Source organism: Grammomys surdaster, unplaced genomic scaffold (assembly GCF_004785775.1).
Source record: "Grammomys surdaster isolate TR1022 unplaced genomic scaffold, NIH_TR_1.0 126059, whole genome shotgun sequence".
Classification (NCBI taxonomy): Eukaryota; Metazoa; Chordata; class Mammalia; order Rodentia; family Muridae; genus Grammomys; species Grammomys surdaster.
The window spans coordinates 1592759-1617545 of NW_021620869.1; the positions used below are offsets into that span (position 1 = coordinate 1592759).

At 45.9% G+C, this 24787-nt stretch overlaps 2 protein-coding genes across 3 annotated transcripts in view; one reads left to right on the top strand and one right to left on the bottom strand.

The window, feature by feature from the left end:
- Positions 1 to 1920, top strand: part of Dtymk (deoxythymidylate kinase) — a 9198-nt gene extending 7278 nt beyond the window's left edge. For both annotated transcript variants that reach the window (XM_028755312.1, XM_028755310.1), the window contains one exon: positions 1524 to 1920. In XM_028755312.1, coding sequence (XP_028611145.1) covers positions 1524 to 1634 — 111 coding nt within the window. In that variant the 3' untranslated portion in view covers positions 1635 to 1920. The remainder of the gene's footprint in view (positions 1 to 1523) is intronic.
- Positions 1921 to 3307: 1387 nt separating this feature from the next.
- Atg4b (autophagy related 4B cysteine peptidase) overlaps positions 3308 to 24787 on the bottom strand; it is a 30673-nt gene continuing 9193 nt past the window's right edge. The window contains exons 2-13 of the mRNA XM_028755309.1: positions 22020 to 22121; positions 21849 to 21920; positions 16933 to 17031; positions 15691 to 15792; positions 15231 to 15303; positions 12656 to 12735; positions 10469 to 10662; positions 9189 to 9267; positions 8797 to 8942; positions 7442 to 7498; positions 6804 to 6897; positions 3308 to 5028 (exon numbers count right to left, since the gene is read on the bottom strand). Of these exons, the coding sequence (XP_028611142.1) occupies positions 4955 to 5028; positions 6804 to 6897; positions 7442 to 7498; positions 8797 to 8942; positions 9189 to 9267; positions 10469 to 10662; positions 12656 to 12735; positions 15231 to 15303; positions 15691 to 15792; positions 16933 to 17031; positions 21849 to 21920; positions 22020 to 22121 (1172 nt within the window). The 3' untranslated portion in view covers positions 3308 to 4954. The remainder of the gene's footprint in view (positions 5029 to 6803; positions 6898 to 7441; positions 7499 to 8796; positions 8943 to 9188; positions 9268 to 10468; positions 10663 to 12655; positions 12736 to 15230; positions 15304 to 15690; positions 15793 to 16932; positions 17032 to 21848; positions 21921 to 22019; positions 22122 to 24787) is intronic.

Here is a 24787-nt window from a genome sequence, read left to right on the forward strand (position 1 = left end):
TGGTGGTGGTGGTGGTGGTGGTGGTGGTGGTGGTGGTGGTGGTGGTGGTGATTAGACTCAGATGAGCTCCAGCAAACTTCTGCATCTTATCCTAAACAAGCCTTCAGCTATGATATTACCATTCAGAACATGGTTTTGCAAGCTATATCACACTTTACCATAGGAATGACTCTTCAGTGTACTGTGTATAGTTATACTTAGGAAGTACTTCAGAAGGTGGGGTTTGCCAGTCTCACATTCAGATGTATCTTACTTTTCCCTTCATACTGTGACTGATTCCTGTTAGCCCCTCAGTTATATCCTAGGATCCTTCTCCATCACTACCACCTGGGACTTTACCCTGCTGGTTTCTTTGAAGCCCTGTGGGCCTTACATGGCTATTTCCAGGAGCATGGAAATGTCACACTAGGCTTCCCTAGGGTCCTGTTTCCTCCGCTCTGTACTTCAACTCATTCCTTGCATGAAGGCCAACTGAGCCCCTTTCTCTGTCACTTGCTCCTGCTCTAATCCTAACTGTGCCTTCCTTCCTGCATGCACATCTTCTATTCAGCAGCTAGAATGGTCCTGGTGGGTCTGACTTTGTCTGTGGTCCACTTGTAACTGTTGCCTAAGGTTCCCAGCCTTGAATAGTCCAAACACAGTGAGCCAGTCCTGTCTACAGAAAGTGTTGCTTCCACTGTCCTTTGTCTATAGTACATGCCCTGGTGATTCTGAGGATTGTCCTAAATTTCTACATCATCTTGTTATGCTAGAACAGGTGATAGTCTTTTTACTTTTTTGGACACTAAGGCAACCCAGAGAGCCATCCTGGAGAGTCTGGGCAAGGGTTGTGTGGCTGCACTGGGGTTGTCAAGCAACCTTTTAGGAGGTGACACATGAAGTTCTCCTGAACACAGTCAAACTTTATGAAACACTTGGATTCCTTCCATAAGATTTCTACACCTCTGGAAGCTTTTCAAGAATTTTCTGCCAAAAGTCTTAGCCAGACTTACAGAACCATGGGCCCTGTCCCGACCTCTTAAAGAGGAAGGGACTTGGAAATGCTGACACTCTTCTGGCTTGCTGCTGCCTGTCCTGATGGAATAGGGCAGCTCTATTAGGACAGTTTTCATCTCAAGAAAGGTGCAACCATGTCTGTGTACCCCAGGTGATCCTGGAACTCACTATATAGTCCAGGCTGGCCTTGAACTCACAGAGATCCTCCTGCCTACCAAATGCTAAAACTAAAGGGTGGGTGACTGTTGCTGGTATGGCGCCTGTTCTTGTTTGTCAACTGGGAGACAGTTGCTCAGCCTGTTGAGAGCAAGACAGTTAGTACATACCACTTCACCTGTATTGGATGTGGCAGGTATGGGCTGCTTTGTACAAATAACCATGTTCAAAGAAAGCAAGACATGAAGGAGCCCTGCAGGAATTTAGGTTGGCCTTTGCAGAGCCCTGACTCACCTGATGTCACACATGCACTGGGAATAGAAGGAACATGGTATAATGATCCCTTTCTGCTGTCTCCCCTGTGGTGGTAGGTGGTTGATGCTTCCAAAAGCATTGAGGATGTCCATGAAGAAATCCGTGCGCTCTCTGAGGATGCTATCCGAAATGCTGCACAGAGGCCACTGGAGGAGCTATGGAAATAAATCGGAGCTTCCATTGCCAGTACTATTCTGTTTCTTCAGGAGACTGGTAGAAGGCTCACATCTCAACACTATTCAGCAGGAGCTAGTTCTTGGCAGAAGAAATCTACAAGACTCTGCCCATAAACTGAGATTTTGGTGATAATGGACAAGTTGTACAGTGTCTCCCTCTGCCTACTGCTTGGTTGTAAGGTGCTAATTAATGTGTTGCTGTTTCCATACTGAACTTTAATGGCAACTATCACCAGTTTCCTTGAGATTATTAAAATCATCAATTGGTTGAAACTCATATATTTTACAGAAACTAGTAAAAATTTACCTAAAAATGTACTTCACCAACTTCCCTAAAAATCTGAAGATAGGTCTGGCCACTATTCATGTTCTTTACACTGTGGGTTTGATCAGTTTTATTAGGCCCCATGTTCTAAGTCTGTGTTCTCTTATCTAGTGTATCCAGCTTATCTACTGCCACAGTGCTCATAATTCTAAGCCCAGGAATAATGACCCTGTTGGTTCTGCTAGTGCTGCTGGAGCTTTTCACACTACCTCCTCCAAAATAGAATGGTAGAGTGTAGCCCTCCGTGTAATGTACTGAATGTGAAGTGAACCACATTCCCCTCGCTATGGAAAGAACATGGGCTAGGTGGATATAAACAGCATGAGACAACAGTACCTCCATGCTGTGCATTACCCTGGGCATGGTGGTACACACCTTTAATCCCAGAACTCAGGAAGTGGAGGCAGAGCTACATAGTGAGACACTGTCCCAAAAAAAAAAAAAAGAGTAGGGGATTGGCCAGGCAGGTTACTACAGTCCAAAGTCAGGAGACGCAGAGCACTCGCAGGCCGGAGGGAGCAATGGAAAATTAGCTCTGTCCATAGCTTAGTATATACACTTCTGCCCTTCAGGACCATAACAAGTTTCAGCTGTGGGTAAATGTGCTGTGTCATAGCAGCCATAGGAAGCCTTCGCCTTGGGCCATTATACTTGAGTTAGCAATTTTCCTTTATTTGAACTCAAGAGGGCAGGCAGACATCATCTAGGGTGGTCCCACTGAGATTTCAGGTAGGATGAGATAGTCCTCAAAATCTACTTGTCCCCTATGCCAAGGCCAGGAACAGCTTACCTGGAGGGACCCTGAGGCAAGCTTTGTATTTGGGTGCTTTTCAACACTTTGTCCAAGTGAAGACCTACTGGCTCATTTTACTACTTCTGTTTCTATGTATGTACCCCCCAAGGCCTGAGGCATTAGATCTTTTGGAGCTTGGGTTGTAAGCTGCCCAGTATGGGAACTGAACTCTAGTCCTCTGGAAGAACAGTTAAAATTCTTAACTGCTGAACCATTTCTCCAACCCCTGGCTTGAGAGAGGGTTTCTTTGTGCAACCCTGCTGTCATGGTACTTGCTCTTGACCAGGTTAGCCTGGCTGCCTCTGCCTCCTGAGTGCTGGCATTGAAGTATGCTGGGATCACCTGGTTCATTTTTCTATCAGGTTCTCCTTGCACTTTTTCTTTGTTAGGACCACGTATTTACTTACTATGAGGGAAACAGACATTTGCTACACAGCTAGGCCAGGAGCAGGGCAGGCTCTGCTTATCCAACTTCTGGAGATCTTCACCTATCAACACTGAAATCATAGCTAATCATAACTGGAGGAAAAAATCAACACACACAGACTTTGTTTTCTACTGAAACTTATTATTTAACATTAAGAATTGCAAACTACACTATATGAACCTCACTCAGGAAGCCTTTCTCGAGCCCTGAGAGTTCCCTCAGGTTGGAGTGTCCCATATGTCCACACTTGCTACCAACAGCAGGAGACCCTGGGTGACAGCAGCACAATGGCTCCTGGACTCAGGAAATAAGCTCCAAAGGACTGGAAACTGTCCTGGCCTCCCCCCTGTCCCACCCCATCTGAAATCAAGGGACAAGATGTGGGAGAGAGAAAGAGTAAGATGAAATAAATATGTCATCAACACTTGATAAGCAGGCATCTCTCGATACCTTGTGGGCTACTTAAGAGCTGCTATCTCTGGAGCAGCCCCAGCCTCACCCATCTACAGGTTCCTGGGAAGGGTTTTCAAAGGCTCTTGCATGGGCCTCCCCACACTGCCACACCCTGGTCAAATCTAGGGGGAGGAAAGGTGTTTTTCTAAGACAGCAGACCTAGAGCATCAAAAGCTTGAAGGCCCAGAAAGCCAGGGTTGGAAATGAGTGTCAAGAAGGTCTGAGTTCTTCACTTGCGAGGGCCTGGAGCTACCTGCTCTGTCTAAATGTCTATTATGCACCAAAAAGCTGTAGTACTTTTACCCTTTTGGCCCCAAACCATCTACAGTTTCCTGTGACACGGGTGGGTTTCTGAGAAGGGAAAGAACATGGAGGAGGGCTCAAGTAGCAGTGTGTACACTATTACCAGTGGGCACTGAGTCACAAGCAAAGAACAGTTCTGCTCCCTCCCTGTCCTCCTAGAGGGAAGCCGGGTGGCAAGCTAACAGCAGCAGGCGGTGTCACGAAACGCATCAACCCATCTAGGAAACCTCTCTCTTCCCTAGTGTGCTCCTAAGGGGAGCCTCAAGACCACAGCTCCACAAGCTCTAGGAACCTGTCAGCTGCTCCAAGGTTCAGGTGTCCATACTGTGCCCGTGCACACTGGTATCTTTGGATTTTCCAAGTGCTCCACAAGAATACTTTCTCTCCAAAGCAAGTAGCAGCCTTGCTGGGATTCTCTCCATATGCTTTCCCACTGAGGTAGCCCTTGATAAATCACACTGGGCAGAGGAGACAACACAAAAGCTCACCCTGCCCAGCAGTATGAGGCCATGATGTGGCTGTCACTCTGTACACGCCAACCTGCAGATCTTCTAAGACTGACCTGGGAAGTGCCCCAGAAATTCATGTCTTTGTTAAACAACTTCAAACAGGGCTTTAATTCCAAATAAACCACAGACCCAGATGCCCAGGAGGAAGCAGAACCAAAGCTGATGTGCTGACCAGGGCTGGCAGTGTCAAGTGGAAAATTCTGGAAGCTCCTGACCCACTGCTCTTCCTGACTAGGCCTTCTGATGAGCAACTTAGTGTGAACAGACCCTTTGTGTGTTTGGGTTTAGGCAGTCTGACTCCAAGCAGTAAGGCCTCCAGGAACCACAGTCCTTGGTCCATGAGCAGAGCAGGCCCTTGGGACAGAGGTGGCACAGGCGAACAGCACTCGGCAGGGGTGGGCTGGGTGGATGGAATGCGGTGACACTGAGTGCCCAAGGCAGGTCTGGGTTCTCAAAGCACCCCAACGAGGACCATGGAGGCATCACCCAACCCCAGGATTTTCAGAGGGATAAGATTTCAAAGTCTTCATCCTCAGAGTCAAAGAACCTCTCCAGTCTCTCTACATCTGAAGAATCTAGAAGGAAAAAGATAAAAGCTTGCTCATCTCTCAGAAGCTGGTATGAATGTGGGCCAGGAAGATGTTGGGAGAGGAGACAGACTAGAATAAGCTTGCTATGGCCTATAAGTCCCTTCTTCTGAGAGAGACTTGTGCACAGTGGGAAGATGCTTCTTTGTCCTCCTCACCTGCCTAAAGCACCTTCTGATTGGTTTAATAAAGAGCTAAACAGCCAATGGCTAGGCAGGAGAGGACAGGCAGGACATCCTCTGGGCAGAGAGAGGAACTCTGGGACACAGGCTTGGGAGGAAGAAGTAACTAACCAGCCATGTGGCAGATTAGGATAAATGGGAAAATGAGTTACAAGCTAGTTGGGGAGCAAGCATAAGCTAAGGCCAAAAGCACTGTAAATAAATATAAGCCTTGGAGGCTGGAAAGATGGCTCAGGGGTTAAGAGAACTGGCTGTTCTTCCAGATGTCCTGAGTTCAATTCCCACCAACCACGTGGTGGCTCACAACCATCTATAATGGGATCCAATGCTCTCTTTTGGCAGACAGGTGTACATGCAGATAGAGCACTCATACATTTAATAAATCTTTTTTTAAAAAATTAAAAATAAATAAGTAAATAAATCCTCTACGTCATTATTCGGAAACTGAGACATAGAAAGGGCATAGAAAGACCCACAGTTACATCCTTCCTGACTAAAGAGATTTTTTTTTTTTTTTAGTTTTTATTTTATTTATTTACATTTCAGATGTCATCCCCTTTCCCCATTTCCCCTCCCTAGAAAACTCCTATCCCATCCCCCCCTCCTCCTTTTTGCTTTTATACCATTTTAATTACATGCAAGTATTCAGGTCAGTTCTAGGTTGAGGAACTAGCAATACAATAGATGCAAATAGTCAAGGAACAAGCAAGACAATAAACGTAAATAGTCAAAGAACAAGCAAGGCAATAAACACAAATAGTCAAAGAACAAGCTAGGCAATAAACAAAGTTCCCTGAACACTCTCATGATCACAGTTTCTAAGGGCTTATCAGGATGACCAAAGTATCTAAGCCAACTTCCCTGTCCTAGGCCAAAGTCATTTTCATGTCTGAAGCTTACTTCCTTGTTCTAGCCTAAGATTTAGATTCCTGCCTGAAATTACTTCTTTGTTCTAGCCTAATGTCAGATTCCTGCCTGAAGTCTACTTCCTTGTCCTTGACTAGAGAGTCTTTTTGTTTTGTTTTGTTTTGTTTTTCGAGACAGAGTTTCTCTGTGTAGCCCTGGCTGTCCTGGAGCTCACTCTGTAGACCAGGCTAGCCTTGAACTCTTGAACTCAGAAATCCGCCTGCCTCTGCCTCCCAAGTGCTGGGATTAAAGGCGTGCGCCACCACCACCCGGCTGACTAGAGAGTCTTAAACAGGGCATGTAGGACTCATGAGCAAGTGATAACGCCCTAAAGAGGGATGGGAACTCCGTAAGAGAAGAGAACAACACCTGAGTCCTGCAAGCAGACAAGCAATGGGACCTGGTACCAGCCCCAGGGACGAAGGCAAGATAAAGACAGTGGGATGACCAGGTCTCACCAGTCCTCCATCCAGTGTCTCCCAAGGCCAGTCGGTCGTGCTGGCCTACAGGGCCAGGACTGACCCCTGCAGGCACACCAGGCTTCATCATCACAAAACCTGTTGTGCCCTGTCACTACAGTACCCAAGGAACATGTATCCTTCCCACAGCACCCTGGGCAGAACATGGACAGGGGGCTATCCCATCCAGACTTGGTTCTACAGCCCCAGCACTCACCTAGGGACAGGTTCAGGACATCCTGGCAGGCCAGATGGGAAGGCTGCTGTTCCACCAACTCAAACATGGGAAGGGCACCTCCAAGCTGGGATAGCTGTCAAGGAGATCCGATTGTTAGAAGCCGTTCACCAGTCACCATAGCCTCCAGCCTGCAGAGGTCTAATCTCACTTCACAGATAAGAAAGTGGAGGTGGTGTCCTTACTAAAGGCTACAGCACAGCCAACACAGTGATCAACGGAGCACGGACCTACCCAACGAGGAAGACCGCAGAGGGCACAGGGAGGACAGCAGGAGGCGACCAGCACAGGGGCAGCCTCTGGCATTCAATTTATGACCACCCCATAAGCACATGAGGCAAGTGAATGGGCCAAAACCCCACCCCATCATAAACTTAATGGGCAAAGCATATATAAAAAATCACCAATCTTGACCTACACACAGCCAGTAGAAACAGCAATGCAAGGCACCCTGCCCTGTTCAGCCTGCCCACATGTGTGAGGCAGGAACAAAACTCCCCATGCAACCAGTAAGGGGGTTCCTTGCTAGGCCATGCACAGAGGCTCCCTTTACCCCAGCCACCTCATTGCCTGGGTCCCCAGAAGTTTCATCTTGGCTCTGGCCAGGGGCAGCTACAGACCTTTTTGACTTGCTGACACCAGTCGTTAAAGTCTTCCTCGGTCTTACAGAAAAATCCCTAAAATGAAAATGATCGTGATCGTGGTGACTACATCTGTAGTTAGCACAAGGCTGTGATCTTTTCTCTTCAGATACCCTGGCATGTACCAGCCAAGACACACCAGGCAGTCTCCTCTGCCCACGCTTTGTTCACACATTCAGACACTGCCCAATGATGGAAGGCCTATCCGGTGGTGACAGGGAGAGTGATTCTACCATGTGTTCCCTTTGACCTCATCTCTCAAAAGCTAGGACTGGGGCTCGAACTTCACACTCTCTACACCTGCTAGTCATACATGTCTAGCAAACTGTCTAAAGCTTCTGTTTGGCATTAGTACCCTAAGTTCCAGTCACTGTTACGTACACTCACTCTACTTAGAAGAGGAAATGCAGTCACTGTAAGGTACACTCACTCTACTTAGATGAGGAGTTTGTCAGTGAGCTCTGCAGGAAGTCTGAGCCACAGAATCCCAGATTACCCTCCTTAGAATGTGGTAGTGTGTACTGAAGTAATGTCTGGGTGACTGGTACAGAGTGGTACTAGACAGGCTGCACTCTACCAGTGACCCACGCAATGGCAGCCTGACTAGCCAATGACTTCCGAGATATGGCACTGTTTGGACGTTTTTGGTTTTTTATTTCCTTTCCTCTAAACACATTTTGAATAGGCAGGTTTGGCCGGGCGGTGGTGGCGCACGCCTTTAATCCCAGCACTTGGGAGGCAGAGGCAGGCAGATTTCTGAGTTTGAGAGTTCGAGGCTAGCCTGGTCTACAGAGTGAGTTCCAGGACAGCCAGGGCTACACAGAGAAACCCTGTCTCGAAAAACCAAAAAAAAAAAAAATAATAATAATAATAATAAAAATAAAAAAAGACTAGGCAGGTTTGCACAAACCATCAACAATCCCTACTGTATCATCAAAAGAGAGAGATGGAGAAGCTCAGTCAGAAGAATCATCTTCAAGCTACACTAAGTAAACAACGAAACAATGAGAAAACTAAGAGGAAAAGCAGTACACTCAGGTGACTGTCATTCTAGAATGACAGATTCAAACTGTCAAACTGTCAGAGCCGTCATCTGTGGTTTATAAGTAGCAAAACCACCCCCCACCCACTGCACCCACTGGTACATATACTCAACCACAGTCAACACTTGCATACACTGAGGCTGTGAAAGCCACTTGGCAAGTGAGTGGCCTCAGGGAAGGCAAGAGGTCTTGGGATCCTCTTCTATGTGAACATTTTCTGCTGTTTCACTGCAGGACGGCCACAGGATGACTCAGAACAACTGGCTAGGAGGCTGCATGGCTGGGACATACCACGGCAATGGATGGGTCAAGCTCTCCAATGCCCATCCTACAGGGCGGGTGTTGGCAGTGGAAGCTCTCGTCGGGGATAAAGCAGCTGTCCGTCAGCTCCACTGCAGGCTGTGTAGTATGGGGGTCCAGATAGATGAGCTCCTCACCTAGGCAAGATGATACACAAGTCAGAGGCAGCTGACCAGAGCTGGGCAAGGGGGAGGGAGCAGGCGAGAGCAGCATCCAGACCCACCACACCAGAGTCAGCAGACAGACAGACAGGTAGGTAGGAATCAAACTGTCTAGGGGTGAGGGGAGGCAAGTGAGGTACCAACACGCACCACAGAAAAAAATCCATTCCTTCAGGGAGAAAGATCATCCCTATGAACCCAGAGTATGCAAACCAGACTCACCGACGTAGCCAATAAAGTAGTGGGCACTGTTGGGCTTCCCTCCAATAACACCCAGGGACTGGGGCATCATGAAACAGTGCTGCAGGAGACAAGAGGGAAGGAAGGCCACTGAGCACACTGGCCTGGAACAGCACTCAGAAAGGAGTGTTCCCACACAGTGCTACACACTGCAGCACATCAGTCAGATGGGTGTGTCTCACCACCCACAGCCTCTGGAGGCTGGCACAACCTCAGGAAGGCCATGGCCTTCAGAGGCCTCCTGAATGATACAAGAAGAAAAAAGAGAAGACATGTTCCCAGAGAGCCTCCAGTACAGGAGGTACTGCAGCCCACACCACAGGCTTACTGTTCTAGTTGGGAAAACTGAGGAAGGAGAGGTGACGGGACAGGGGACTAGCTTATGCACAGGAACGCTAGACAGGCAGCATCAGACATCAGTCTGGCTCAATGGGACAGGAGCAATGACAACAGAAGACAAATAAAACTGGGAAATCAGTGTGGAAAAGCAGAAGTGATTTCAGAACCTACAGCAGAGGGAGTGGCCAGGGCAGTGAAAAGATACGGAGGGACAGAACAAGACCAAGGTAAGGGAGAGATTTTATACTTGATCTTACCTGAACACTGAAAGGTAATTAAAAGTGAAAGATTTTAATAAAAAACAGCATTGCCATTCCATACAGTAAAGCTCTCAAGTGTGACTCCTTAGTTTATTATCCGAGTAACTGCAGTCTAAAAGGTTTTGCCTCTTGTTTTTGTGATGGGGTAGGAGAAATCAAGGGAGAATATGGATGAAATTCTCAGTAACTCTGTCTGCAGTCTCCATCCAATGGGTCTACCTATCTCCTACGCCAGTGGTTTTCAACCTTCCTAATGCTGTGACCATTTCATACAATCCCTCATATTGTGGTGACTTCCCAATCATAAAATTATTTCATTGCTACTTCTTAACTGTAATTTTGCTACTGTTATAAAGTGTAACAGATATGCAAGACCCCTGTGAAAGGGTTTATTGGATTCCCCTCAAGTGGGTTATGGTCCACAGGTTAAGAACCACTACTTCAGACAGAAGAGGACACTTAAGGCATACATAGGAAGAGCATAGCAGTAACCTGGGAGAGACAGAAGACCCTGATGCCAGGTTCAGCAACAGGGTGACTGGGCTTGAAGACTCTTTATAAAGCTATAGACATTTAAATTCTCGGCATCACCTATAAGATCCAGCCTGACTCTTAGAAGTATAGCTAGTTGACCACAGACTGAAATACATGAAAAAGACTCACCTTCAGGGTTTCCACATAGGCCTCATTGATGTCTGTCAGTCCCAGGCGGAGAGGGATGAGAAGTACTAGTGGTCTCCAAGCCGATGTCCTGTTGGTGACTTCAGCTCCAGCAGGGAACCCATTACAGTGCCTCTCTGAATCAGTAGGAAGTGCGGCAGCCCCAGCACAGGGAAGGCTGGTCCTGCATAACCTTCCTGAAAGGGAAGACATATTTTTCATGAGCTAAGCAGAGACAGACAGAAGTTCTCCCCAAGGAAAAAGAGTGTTTGAAAAACCAGGCACTAAGGGGCTGGAAAGACAGCTCAGTGATTAAGAACACTGGCTACTCTTCCAAAAGACGAAGGTTTGATTCCCAGCATGCACATGGCAACTCACAATTGTCTGTTAACTCCAGTTCCAGGAGATGCAACACCCTCTTCTGGCCTCTGCAGGCACAAGGCACGCAAGTAGTGCATAGACAAACACACAGGCAAAATACCCATACACAAAATAATTTAAAACAAACAATACAACAAAAATCCCAACTGCTTAAAATATAAGTAACTTGGAAAACAAAAATGTTCCTACTCAAAGAAAACTTTTCTAAGAGTTGGAAAGTTGTTCAATGGATAAGAACACAGGCTGCTCTTGCAGAAGACCTGTGTTCAGTCCTCAGCATCCGTGCAGCGGCTCAGAGCCACCCCTAACTCCACGTACAGGAGTTCTAATGCCTTCTTTTGATCTACGTGGGAACCAGAAATGCATGTAGCATACATACGTGCATATAGGCAAAACACATACACATTAAAAACAAAAAAGGAGAGAAGCCTTTTCTACACATAAAGTTTTTAAATATCTGAATGGTTGTTTTGCCTGCATGTACACCTGAGCACCACGTGCAAGCAGTGCTCTCAAGGTCTCGAGTACTGGATCTCCTGGAACTGGAGTTACAGATGATTGTGAAGCACCCCCATAGTTGTGAACCACCATGTGGGAGCTGGCAATTGAACCTGGGTCCTCTGAGGAGTAGCCTAGTACTCTTAACTGCTGAACCATCTCCCCAGCCTGCACTTTAAAATATTTCAAACGGCATGGTGGTACATAGTTTTAATCCTAGCACTAGCAGAGGCAGGGGGATCTCTGTGAGTTTATCTTTACAATGGGCTCAAGTCCTCAAACTCGAGTTGGCCAGAATGGCGGAGCACGTGCCTTTACCCACTGAGCCAAAGCCCTGGCTCCCAGGTGCAGTTTAAAGAAAAAACAAAAGCAGCAGCCATGTAGTCTCTCCAGCTCACTCAGGTTCCTTTTCACCAAGAAACAGCTTTTCTTCACCCTTCGATATTTCTTCTAAGTGTAGGAAGGGCAGCCTTCAATATACATACGATTAGAGTCTGGTGGTGGTCAGACAACTCCAGTATTGTGGAACACATACATGCTGCACATATAGTCAGAAACATGCATGCATATAAATAAAAAAAAATTAAATTTTAAAACAGGAAGAACTCTTCAAAAGAGACTAAAAGTGGCAGTGATTCACTGAACTCTTTCACAGGATCGAACTTTCTAAGAAATAGTCTGGAAATAGCCAGTAGGAAAGATTAGCTAGCTATTTAACATATTTTATTTGCTGTTTGAGACAAGGTTTCTCTGTGTAGCCCTAGCTATCCTGGAACTCACTTTGTAGACCAGCCTGGCCTCTGCCTCCCAAGTGCTGGGATTAAAGGTGTTTCCAAGCCTGGCATTCGTTTTATTTTTATGTGTGCTCTGCCTACACATAAGTGCACCACATTCATGTCTGGTGTCCCTGGAGATCAAAAGAGGGTGTTGGAGGAAATGGAGTTTGTGAACCCCTTAAGTGTGCTGGGAAATGAACTTGGGTCTTCTGCAAGACCCAAGTACGTGCTCTTCACCTCCAAACCGTCTCTGGGCCCCATCTCTCACCCTGTTTATTAATACAGGGTCTTACTGCCTGGCCTGGAACTTTGGATTGGCCTACAGCACACATATACACAAACAGCTGTCCCGATGCTGGAGAGAGCTCCTTTCTTCCCCTTAGCCTAGTCGACACAGTAAGAGAATGGGTTTCCAGATGTTTCACCTAGGCTCCCCCTCACTGCTGGAAGTGCTGGTGTAGCTCCAAGACTCTGACTCTCCAGCTGAGGTTCCCTCTTGGGCTATCCCCTACAACCAAAACCCTGAGCCACTTACTGATCTCCTCCATCACCACAGTGTTGTCCATTGCTATGTGAACAGCCAAGGAGCTCCATGTGTCGAATACAGCAAGTTTCCTACAGAAAGCGAGAACATTCCCATGAGCCTTCTACACCACAGCAGTGACAGCCGAGGCAGTTTCAAAGCTTACGTCAAGGACCTGACCAATGACTCAAGCAGGAAGAAAGCTGAGTGTTGCTCATTGGGGAAATGCCAGCTGCCCTTTGTCAGGAGACAGAGGATGGACAGGAGCCCCTGGGTGGCATAGCGACTCAGGTCTCAGCAGTACGGAGGCAGGTCCAGCTCACTGTTGAGCAGCTTCTCTTCCAGCACCCCACACTGTGAACTGACAGCCCAGAAATCTAACGAACAGCACAACTGAGGCCACCAGTTGGAGGAAGCATGGCTGTAGGTTATGGCTCTGAAAGAAGAGCAGACAGCAGCCATACTGTGTAGAAATGGATGTAAACTGGGTGCTATGGGGTGGGGAGAAGGCCTATCAATCAGTGAGAAGACAGAAAGCAAGAAGAGACATTCCCCAATGGGCACAAGTACCAAGGATCTAAGCAGCAAGGTCCTGGTACGTCTAGGGAGAGAAAAGGCCAATGCCTGGAAGGCTCTAGAACAGCCGTTCTCAACCTTCCTAATGCTGCGACCCTTAATACAGTTCCTCATGCTGTGGTGACCACCAACCACAAAATTATTTTCCTTGTTAATACATAATTATGGTTTTGTTACTGTTATGAATTGTAATGTGAATATCTGGTATCAGTGATGTAACCCTATCCCTGCGAGTAGGAGAGACAGGCAACCATAGATGAGGAAGAGGGATCTAACAACAAAAGCAGAGGAGGCCAGAGACAGGAATAGTAAGCATGGATAAGCAGCCTGACCTGCCATTTCCAGGAAGATGTAAATCCTAAAGTGAAGGGACTGCTCTTTGACAGTGAAGACAGATAAGAAGTAAGGCTAGAGATATGACCAAAGCACTGATGGTGACCTGGTCAGGCTACTTAAGAGCACCGGGATGGCCCCATAAATCACATCTCAAGCTAAAGGTGTGCAGTGATTAAGAAGAGGATCCCCCATACCCCACTCATATGTAGGAATGCTTGGTCCCTACTTGGTAGAACTCTTTGGAAAGGATTAGGAGGTCTGGCCTTGGTGGAGGAAGTGTGCCACTGGAGCAGGCTTTGAGACTCCAAAGGCTCTTCTGTCATTTCCAGTTAGCTCTTGCTCTGCCTCATGCTGGTAGACCAGATGTAATCTCTCAGCTACTGTTCCAGTGCCTGCCGCCATGCTCCTTACCACAAACACTAACACTTTGCACAGTGAGTCCCCAAAATGAAATGTTTTGTTTTTGTTTTTTGTAAGTTGCCTTGGTCATGTTATTCTGTCAGAGCAACAGAAAAGACAGACAAGGCAGGACTTGGACAAGGACACTAAAGGGGATGGAGAGTGTATGCATGCCACAGAAACCAAGCCAAGGACTCACAGCCAGCCATGGTCTGGGATGGCTGGGCATCAGATATGGGAAAAAAGCAAGTGTCTAGATGGAGCCTATAGGAGACGGCCATTGCAGACACAAGGTAGGGTGTCAAGGGAACAACATTCAGGAAAAACTATAGCTAGAGACATATTTGGGAGCTACTAGCTTTCAGCCCAACAGGAAAGGGACCTACATGAGTGAGTCCTGGACATTGGTTCAGAGTATTCTAGAGGCACTGAGATATTAAAGCACAAAGCCACAGGGAGAAGTGATCAGGTCAAAAACAAAACAAACAAACACACACTGCAGGGAGGGAAGCATAGGCAAGGAAGAAATGGCTCAGTGATTGAGAGCACTTGCTGCTTTTGAAGAGGACCCAGGGTTCAGTTCCCAGCACCCACAGAGCAGCTGACAACTAACAGCATCCGTTAACTCCAGCTCCAGGGATCTAACAGTGTCTTCCAGCCTTCCCTACAAGCTTTACATGTATGATGTGCACAGACATATGTGCAGACAAACACTCATACATACAAAAATAAACTTAAAACAAAACACAGAGGGGTAATACACTGACAATTGGCACATCTCCAGAAACAGCCAAAGAGTCATTCTAGAGAAAATTATGGAGCAATGTCCCTCAGAAACATAAGGTTGACTGAACTCCAGACACCGGGGCCACAGAGGACAGGAATAGACAGGCAGACATTCATGAGAAACAAACTTTTAACAGATTCTGAACAACATGGGAAAGCTTATGACCTATGTGGGTGTCTCTGACAAACTCACAGAGGTAGAGGGCTGATACAGTACCATAACTGCCATGGTCCCAGATCTAAGGCACCCCTCATTACAGAAGGATCTGTATACCAAGACAGAGGGCAGGGCCACGCTGAGGGCTCTGACCTAAACACGAATCCCATTCACAGAACAATTAGCATAGTCAACCAGGGGTCTCCCCTGGGTCTATAAGCAAAGAATCAGAATACCTTATTTCCTGTGGCAATAAGTACTCAAGGAGTGGGTAAATGCCAAGGAGAACTCATGCTGACCCCAAGAAGCAGAAGGGCTGGGCTCATTACGTACTTGAGGACCTGGGCAACAGTGTTCGGCCCGTACCACTGGCCTATAGACTTGCCTTCGCCAACTCCCATTTGCGCTGCAGGAAACAGACCCATGTTAGCAAACACATCCATTCCAGGAGAGAGAGTGTGTGTGTATGTGTGTGCACCTCACTTTTGGTACATCAGTAAACACTTCATAGGAAGGTCTAGACAGGACACCTACCCTCCTGAGGAAAGCAAACCAAACCTTCAGGAGGAGCCTGACTTCCACAGACTGTATAGAATCAGTCCCTGCAGGCTGTACAGGGGAAGGACAGGCTTGGGTCTGAACTAGTGCTGGAACACCCAGAGCAGCTCACAGGGGCTAGAGGCTAGAGTAGCCTAGAATCCCATTCTCCAACTCTGCAAGATTTAAAAACTTCCAAGGGAAGCCCAAGGAGTCTGTCTTTTGTACAGAGGCAAGCCTAGGACACAATCCCCACCTATCTGGTGGATGGAATAGTAGCTGTCCTTCCTGTCCAGGAAAGCATTGAGGACATTCAAGTAGCTGTCAGGCTGTCTCTTCCGCTGAGTCCATCTCCAGTCTATTGAGAACAAAACACAGGAGGTAGTTTGACCACGGCATAACTAACACACCTTCCACTTGCACAGTGTTCAATATTCAGATGGTATACAAGACTTTATTTTTGAACCCTTTCTAAGTTAAAAGTCAAATCTGCCAGGGTTTCAAATATATACACACAAAACAAATAGATCTCATCAAAACAAATCTAGGCTGAAAGCAGAAAGCTGTTTCAGCAGTTTAAAGGTAATTTCTAAAAGAATAAACATTCATATCAATATAAATCACAGGCTTGGTGCTTCAGGCCTGTAATCCCAGCTACTTGGGAGGCTAAAGCAAGATGAACTACTGAGTTTTATGTCAACCTGACATACTCTAGAGTCATTTGAAAAGACGGACTATCAGTTAAGAAAATACCTAGACAACACAGACCTATACACAAGTCTTTTGGACATATTCTTCAACAATTAATAATTGTTGTGGGAGAGTTGAGTGATGCCACTCCTGGACAAGGAGTCCTGTACTGTCTAAGAAAGCAGGCTGAGCAAGCCATGAGGAGCAAGCCAGTAAGTAACCAGTGCTTCATGGCTTCTGTTTCAGTCCTGCCTCTAGGTTCATGCCTTGAATTCCTGTCCTTACTTCCCTCCAAGACAAAGTGTGACCTGATTTAAGATAAATAAACCCTTTCCTCCCCAAGTTGCTTTTGGTCATGGTATTTTATCACGGCAATAAAAATCATAACTAAGACACAGGAGAACTACAAGTTCAAGTCCTGCCTGGGCAACCCAGTGAGCTCCTGAATTATAATACTAAGAAAAAAGATTAGAAACAGCACACACATACATGCATGGACGCACACAATTTGTTACTACTGGAGACTGAGCCTACGGTTTTGAGCCTGCTAGACAAGAACCACAAATCTGTGTTTTGCCTATGACATGCTTTTTTATTTTGTTTTTAATTTTTCTGAGACAAGAAAGCTTTGTAGCCTTGGCTGGCCTGGAAATCACTATTTGGAGCAGGCTGGTCTCCAACTCAAAGAAATCGACCTGCTCTGCCTCCCTGGGGTTGGAATTAAAGGCATGTGGCACCATGCCCAGCTTCTATGATGTGCTTTAAATGTTCCTTACTACACAGATCCCATGTAAGCACTGTGACTCACCTCGTCCTAAGTGCCGGCATACCAGGGCCTGGGCAAAGATCATCTGTCCACACCGAAGCATACAACCCCAGCCTGTGTCTGAAGTAGGGCCAGTTCCCCCTGTGTGGAAGACAAAACAAGTAACATTTACAATCAGAGGGCTCAACAGAGGCTGAGCATCCAGCAACAGGAGGCATTTGGACAGCTCCATACCACAGGCACTGACCCTCCTTACACATCTGAACATCTCACACAGCACAACTCTTGAGGATATATGCTGAGGAGTCAAATGTCCTGACATTTCTCTCCAGATGGGCAAAATATGTGAACCATCCATCACATATCCAATAGAAACACCTGGCACGTAAACACGAATCCCCATGATTACTTTAGAAGACACAGAATTAAAATTGGAGAACCATATCCTACTACCAGAAAAGCAAAAATTCAAGAGTTACATGATGTCCACTGTTGTTGGCAGTAAGGACAAGGAAAGTCATTAGCAATGCTAATGCAAGCTCTACATCTTTCAAGCTGAGTTTTGAGTCCCTCCACTGATGTCCACTCCCTGGGGCTTGGAAGACTGACAAGAACTGTGGAGTCAGTTTTAACATGACAGGAACGGGGAGAATGTTCTCAGCAGGTCTTCAGAGAAATGTCATTGTGCAGCTATGAGGAGAAGAGGAACAGCCTACTGTAGTGAGAATTTTGGTTTCTTTAAAAACATAGAAATGTCATGGGAATATGCTTTTGTTTTAATCCCTGGTGGGGTATATGGGGCTTCTCCAGATTGTCCATAGCAGCTGACTATGATTTGCCTCATGCTCTAGCAGGGGTGTAATTTTGCCAGCTGAAGATAGTTTAGGCAAGTGTATGATGTTTGGAATTCAGGGGACTTTTCAGAGAACACATAAACACTAGAGCCACATAGAAGGGCTGATTGGCCAGCTGGCTGCTGTTTATCAAGTAGTTGTGTGCAAAGAGACAAGAAAAAACTAGATATCCCGATGGTGAAGATCAAACTTGCCCCAAGGAACTTGACACCCAACAATATCAATGCCCCCATTCCCCTCTAGCCTTCTTCCTCCTCTACCTAGAGGAAGGAGTGGGGGTTGGAAGGGATAAGAGTGGAAAAGGTTGGTGGAAATAGGAACCCACAAAGTAGACAAAAGTCCATTTACAGCCTATGTAGCAATAAGAGACAGAGATGTGACGTGAACAGTAAACAAGGAACTCGGACATTTTCTATTGCTGTACCTGTCACCACTCTCATCCCAAATCCCTACAATACTCAAGGAGTATGCCGGCCACGCTTGGTTCTTAGGACCATAATGAGCTGCTTTAACTATAGCAGGTTAGCTTTGCCAACATGACACAATCTGCAATCAACTGGTATGGTGGTTTGAGTGAGAATGGGCCCCACTGGCACATATGTTTAATACTTGATCCTCAGTTGGTGGAAGTGTTTGGGAAGATTAGAAAGTGAGGCCTTGTTGGAAGAAGTGCATTACTGTGGGCAGGGCTTGAGGTTTCAAAAGCCCATGACATTCTCAGTTAGCTCTCTCTGCCTCCTACTAGCAGACTGAGATATGAGTCCCCAGCTACTGCTCCAGTGCCAGGCCTGTGCCTCCTGGCATGATGGTCATAGACTCTACCCATTTGGAACCATGGACCCCAAATTAAATCCTTGGGAGGGGGGTGTCCCTGCAAGCATCAAGCCAGACAGGGAAACTGAACTGCAAAGAGCTGAGAATGAAAACTCAATTGAGCCCATCTTAGACTAGATCAAACTTTTATTGCCAGTATATTTAAACACAGTACAGTCTGGGGAAAAGGTTCCAGGCAAGAATCATTCCAATTCCAGGTCACAATAAAGCTTAATCGAAACTCCTTTGCAAAGTACATGTGATCATAATGATGGGTACAAACTATTGCTTAAAAGCCTAGAATCTAGTCCTGTCTCTAAGATACCACAGAGATCAGTAGGCCATAAAATACATGTGACATCTCCCCTAAGGATGAGTTCTATGGACTGGGAGCTAAAAATAAAGGTCTAGGGAGGGAGAGTCTGGGATAAACGTCTGGGGGAGTTGACTGAAGTCTGCCTCTACAGATAGGTCAGCAGGTCAACAATATCCACACCCAGCTTTCTGGATGGAAAAAGCATTTTATTTCCTCCACTGAGGAAATGCCCCTGTGTGTTTAACCTTAAACCTTCCTGGTTTCCTTAGTGTTCTGTGGTGCAACATTCTTTTCTAAGTTACCTCAGTTGTGGTGTTTTTGTCACAGCAATCAAAAAAGTAACTAAGCCACTCAGGAAGAGATTCAATGAGGGTTTGTGTCTTAGTCACAGTTCCATTGCTATGATGAAACACCATGAGCAAGGCAACTTCTAAAAAGAAGCATTTAACTGCAGTCTTGCTTATAGTTTCAGAGGGTTAGTTTATGAACACCATGGTGGAGAGCAAGGTGGCAGACAGACAGGCATGCCACTGGAGCAGCAGCTGGGCGCTCACATCTGATCCAAAAATTGTAGAGGGAAAGGAGAGAGAAAGACAGAGACAGGCTAACTGACTAAGCCTGGCCTGGGCTTTGGAAACCTCCGAGTCCACACCCATTCATACATCTTCAAACAGTCTCACTAGCTGGGGACTAAGCATTCAATTAAATGAGACTACAGGGCCATTCTTTTTTGTTTGTGCGGGGAGACATTCTTATTTAAAGCAACACAGATCTTCTAGATTAGGTTGTCCTTTGGGCATGTCTGTGAGGAATTGTCTTTATTACACTAATTGATGTTAGAAAACCCAGCTTGAAAGAGGTCCCAGTCCCTGGGTTTGGGTCCTAGACTGTACTAACAGAAAGTGAGCTGAGCACAGGCATTCACAGATACACTGACGCATTCCTCTCTGCTTCCTAACTTTGGATGCACTGTGTTCAGCTGTCTTTAGTTCCTACTGCTGTGAATTCCCAACAAAGATGGACTATAATCTGAGTTGTGAGTTAAAATAAACCCTTTCTCCCTGACTATGCTTTTGTCAGGGCATTTTATCACAGCAACAGAAACAAAACAGAGACCTTTCCTCATGGATGTTCATGGCTGGCCACACAATGAAGGCTTCTCTGTAGCCCTGGTGTCCTAGCCAACATCCTGCCAGTCACTATTTACCATGGTCTTCCAGTTTTGTAACTTTTTAAAAAAAATCTTCATTTTTAATGGTGGTTCTTAAAGACTTTAACCTTCCTTGTAACCCACCACCCACCAGAGGTAGTGGTAAAGAAAGGAAAGAGGGAAGTGGACCTGTGTTGTCTGGAAATTAGCAGTTCATTCACAGGTTAGTAGGCAGCAGCTACTTAATCTATTCATCAACACCTCACAGATACACCAGCAGTCTAGTTCGGTAGAGTCAGGTTAGCAACAGCAGTGACACACCTAGCAGAGGCAACCAGGCCTCCACCTCAGCTGGAGTCGGCAAGAGGGACCAGGAGGAATGCCAAGAGAAGTTCTCAGCTGCGCTTCTCTCAGGGAAGAGAAGATCAGCAAAGACACAAGCCCCACAAGCGCAGCACAGCTAGCTATACCAGCAAGCCAAGCTCTGTGTCCGTCACTCATTCCGTGGAGTCCTATTTATACCCTCCAGACATCTCAGCACAGGTCTTGTCTCAGCACGTGCATCTAATCACCTGAGTCCTTGGAAGCGGTCACAAACTGCAGCACACCACCATAAGTTTTTGGTTCCTTTCTCTCTATGGTGTCCCAACATATGTAGCTCAACTACGCAATGTAAGGCGGACCAATATTTGTGTGTCATTAACAAAGAATCTTTTATTATGTGTCCTTTCACATGCTTGCTTTAGCAGAACATCCTCTCTCCTGCGTCTGCTTCAGAGAAATATTCCTTCACAAGTCTGCCTTAGCTTTTCTCACCTGTGTTCACTTTAACAAAACATTCCTCCACGTGTTTGCCTCAATAGCATCCAACTGACTTTCCAAAGAACCCTTAAGTTTCCAGTTCACAGTTTAGTTTCCATTGCTGTGATAATACCATGATCAAAAATAAAATTTGGAAATGGCATATTGGCTTACACAGCCTGATCACAGCATATCACTGAGGGAAGCCAAGGCAGGAAATGAAATAGGACAGGCACCTGGGGGCAGAAGCTGAAGCAGAGGCCCTGAAAGAACACTGCTGACTAACTTACTTCCATAGCTTGCTCAGCTTGTTTGTTTTTTAAACAAAACCCAGACCTACTGTTCAGAGGTAGTACCAGGCACAGCAGGATACCCCACCCCCATCCCCACCCGTCATTAATCAAGAAAATGCTCATACCTACAGGCAACAGTGATGGAGGCATTTTCTAAATGAAAGCTCTTTTTTCCCAGAAGACTCAAGCTTGTGTTAAGTTTTACAAAAGAAAAACAAAAAAACCTAACCAGCACAGAACCAGTCTCAAAAACAATCACACAACCAAACAACAACAACAAAATTATTGTCATGATTCTTAATCCAGTGACACCTTGCTGACATGGAAAGAGAAAGCATGTACTTCATTACGTGTTGTAGAAAAGTGGGATTCTCAAGCTGAGGAGACAGCTCAGTGAGTAAAGAGTTTGACATGCCAGTGCAAGGACAGAGTGAGTTCAACCCCTAGAACCTACATAAAGCTTAATGCAGCAGCACACTTCTGAATCCCAGAGCTCCTGCAGGGAGATGGGAGGAAGAGACGGGGAAATCCCTGGAAGCTCACAGTCCAGACTAACATACACAGTGATGAGTAAGAGACCTTGTCTCAAACAACGGGGAAAGCAAGGACTGAAGCCCTAGATTGTCCTTTGACCTCCATTCATTTGCCCGTACCCCCATTTCACAAGACACAGACAGAGATTAAAAACAAATAAATGAACCAAAACATTTGAAAGATTTAAGATTACTCACCAATGGCTGGAAAGTTTCTCCTGTATGTAAACCAAAGTCTGGATGCAACATCAGACAAGATTTCGTCCTTCTCTAGTTATTTAAAAGGGAAGACAAGCACAAAGTGAGAGGCAGCAGACAACTGCCATCTCAAGACTTCTGCAGAAGTAATTTGAGGCAAGAGGATAATACCTGTGAAAATGCTGTATTTTCTGCCCAGAATCCAAACAGGCTCTGAGGTCTCGGGGAAATCTTCAAATTCAGCAAACCGGAGAGTATCATATGTCAAAGTGGCTGTGGAAACCATAGAAACACATTTGTCTGATTTCACATGGAGACCATTGTATGTTGGGGATTGGTTCTAATCCTTTGAATTGATTCGGTTCCCTAATCAGGAATCCAGATGCTGAAAGTCCTTTCATCCAATTGGTTTTTGGTCGATCAATAAAGATGCCAGTGACCAATGGCTGGGCAAAAGGAGATGGGGTGGGACCCTTAGATTTGAGCAGGCTTGGAAGCACGGGAAAGGAGAAACAGAATCACCACGACTGGGGGAGGGGGTCAGATTTAGAGCTGCAGAGGGAAGATAATCCAAAATGTAGGAGAAAAGAGAAGCTTTCCCTCTCATAAGGGCTGCCCTGAGCATCTGGGGCAGCAAAGATCAACGGGCCTCACAGACGGTAACAGGACAGCAAAGTTAAAGGTAGAAGGTGTTGAGCCAGGAGTGCCAGATGGAAAAGCATGCTAGCCGCAGGAGGATTATAACTGCCCAGCCTTTGAGTAGCCAAGGCATTTCAAAAATAAGCTAATGTGTGTGTCTATTTCATTTGAGGATCTAAAGAGTTCCTAGGCAGGTGGCTGGAAGTGCGTGGCCCATCTGGAGCACAAAGCGGTGTAGCCCCACTCCACACTACAAGCATACCATTTCTCCACTAAAGATTTGTACAGCACCTGCATTTTTGCTTTTTCCTAATAGTCACATAAGCAAATATATGAGCACACATGACAGTCTGTGAAGTAGTTGCTCTGATCAAAGTTAGGGACAGAAGTCTGACAGCTGACAAGATAGGACAAAACCTTAGGTTGGGGTCAACGTAAGGAAACAGGAGCAAAAGACTCCCCCTCAAAGAAAAAAAAGTAAGCTCTTGGATATTTGAGACTTGAAAAAAATGTTTTTTTCGGGGGCTGGAGAGATGGCTCAGCAGTTAAGAGCACTGACTGCTCTTCCAGAGTTCCTGAGTTCAATTCCCAGCAACCACATGGTGGCTCACAACCATCCGTAATGGGATTCGATGCCCTCTTCTGGTGTGTCTGAAGATAGCTACAGTATACTCATAAATCAAATAAATCTTTAAAAAAAAAAAACAACTTGAAACAAACAAGGTTAATTTAAAAAAAAATGTTTTTTTCTTTACCATACAGAGTTTCTACATACCTATCTTGGAATGTAGACCAAGCTGGTCACACAGTCACAGAGAGCCACCTGCATCTGTCTCCCAGGCACTAAAATCAAAGCTATACATGCCACCACCACCCAGCTTTATTTTAATTTTTTTTTGAGCTAGGGTCTCATGTGTCCTAGGTCTTGAACTTGGAATGTAGCCAACAATGACCTTAAACTCCTGATCCTTCTGCCTCTACCTCTTGAGTGCGGGGATTAGTCATATACCACCACTCCAGTTTATGTAAGACCAGGAACTGAACTTCATACTGGTTCCATGTATTCTAGATAAGCACTTACCAACTAAGCTACATCCCCCAAAACAAGGTGCCTTCTAGGATTCCCCTAACCACCTGCTGTACACCATGAACACAAATACCCAGTGCACTCAGCGTCCATGCTGAGGACAGAACATGGCATAGGTGGGCACTACCTGGTGGCCAGAGTTTAAATCTAGCTAGGGCAGTCACAAGCTACAGGTTCTTGGGCCATCTATATAACTTTTGAGTATAAACAATCGCTCATCCATAAAAGTGTAATAACAGGGCTGGTTTGCCACACAGCAATGACGCCTTCATGACAGATTTCTCACGAGGCACCGCAGGCAGACAGAAGGACATCTTGCAGAATCACAGAGTTGAAAGCATATACATTTCACTATGCCCACAAAGCTTCACTGGGTATAGGCTGAGAAGTACTGGAATATATCCCAGAAATGCAGGCCACACTGACAAGTCCTCAGCAACAGAGCACTGCTGAGGCTTTCTGGGTAGGGCAGGACCAGGCCCGGCAGGCCTTGTCTCAGACCTTTGCTCCCCCATGTTTTAGCTGTCTATTTTCAAGACAATGTCAACAACCTGCTTAGTGATCCTAAGCCCAACTTAATTTCTCTCTCCTTCTCTCCCTCTTTTTTTTTTTTTACATATGTACATGATGCTAAAGGCTAAGTTATGATAAATTAACACTCATGTTCATGTTTTCAAGGAGCCAAAAACCATCGTGTGTCCCCAATGTCTAAAGCAGCAAAACACAGCGTAGGCAAATTTCTTAGATTTATTAGCAAACTTTATAGGTAAGGAAGCCAACTTCAAAGTGAAAACAGTAAGTAAGGCTCTATTAAATTCAAATATATTACCATGTCTTCTATCATAACCATGAAAATTACAGGTTATGCAGCTTGACAAACCAAAAGCCAGGCTGGGTGTGAAGAAACCAGACAGGGACAGAATTAAAAAGAGGCAATCACAACTCCCCTCAACTTCACCGCAGCCAAGAAGGATGGGAGTAGGAGCTATATCTACCCCACTCTTGAGGGCATTCCTAGCAGGGTGGTGTGAAAATCGAGAGCCCTGATGTAGAACCAGGGGTCTAAGGCCACCAAACACTAGCTTGTGATCCCCTTAATTTGGCGTCTTTTCTGCATCTCCACTTCCTCACTGGTAAAGTGGCAACAGATACATTCCTCGCTGGGCTGAAGAGTAAGGGTTCTAGAACTCTGAATCATCCTGGGAACGACATA